This window comes from Mandrillus leucophaeus, unplaced genomic scaffold, assembly GCF_000951045.1.
Source record: "Mandrillus leucophaeus isolate KB7577 unplaced genomic scaffold, Mleu.le_1.0 Scaffold101, whole genome shotgun sequence".
NCBI lineage: Eukaryota > Metazoa > Chordata > Mammalia > Primates > Cercopithecidae > Mandrillus > Mandrillus leucophaeus.
Window position 1 is genome coordinate 2,019,200 of NW_012098210.1, and position 688 is coordinate 2,019,887.

At 54.7% G+C, this 688-nt stretch overlaps 1 protein-coding gene across 3 annotated transcripts in view; it reads left to right on the plus strand.

Annotated features, from left to right (window-relative positions):
• Nucleotides 1-688, plus strand: part of ITPA (inosine triphosphatase (nucleoside triphosphate pyrophosphatase)) — a 23,920-nt gene that overhangs the window by 8,041 nt on the left and 15,191 nt on the right. For all 3 annotated transcript variants that reach the window (XM_011974837.1, XM_011974857.1, XM_011974847.1), the window contains one exon: nucleotides 335-366. In XM_011974837.1, coding sequence (XP_011830227.1) covers nucleotides 335-366 — 32 coding nt within the window. The remainder of the gene's footprint in view (nucleotides 1-334; nucleotides 367-688) is intronic.

Below are 688 nucleotides of genomic sequence, written 5' to 3' on the forward strand. Positions count from 1 at the left end.
ATTAGCTGGGCGAGGTGGCGGGCGCCTGTAGTCCCAGCTACTCGGGAGGCTGAGGCGGGAGAATGGCATGAACCCAGGAGGTGGAGCTTGCAGTGAGCAGAGATCACCTGGGCAACAGAGCGAGACTCCGTCTCAAAAAAAACTCCTGAGCTCAAGCAATCCGCCTGCCTTAGCCTCCCAAAGTGCTGGGATTACAGGCAGGAGCCACCTCGCCTGGCCCTTGGAGGCATTCTTTTTAATTTACCCTTGGCTGTCAATAGGGAACAGCCAGGAAAAGGTGGTAAGAAGATCCAGCTGCTCCTGGTGTTCTGACTCTCCTTTATTTCTCTTGCAGAAAGTGGTTTCTGGAGAAGTTAAAGCCTGAAGGTATTATTTGCTTTGTTTCTTCCCTGGATCTGTTGGGAATGAGAATCTGGGTTTGCTCTAGGGGAGGGACCCCAACTAGTAGTCAGGAGTCCCAGGTTCTAGCCCCCACCACGGAGCCTCCACCTCATTTTCCCCATCTAGCACTGGTAGTTCACACTTACCCTGTACTCCAGAGAGCACTGTGTGGGGGAGGGATGGTGGGAGCTGTAGGGTTGAGGAACTTTCAAGAGGGACTTGGCCCTCGTGACTGCTTTAGCCAGGGCCTGCCCTGGGAATTGGAGGACTGCCCCTCCTGGACCCCAGCAGTGCATATCCTGTCACC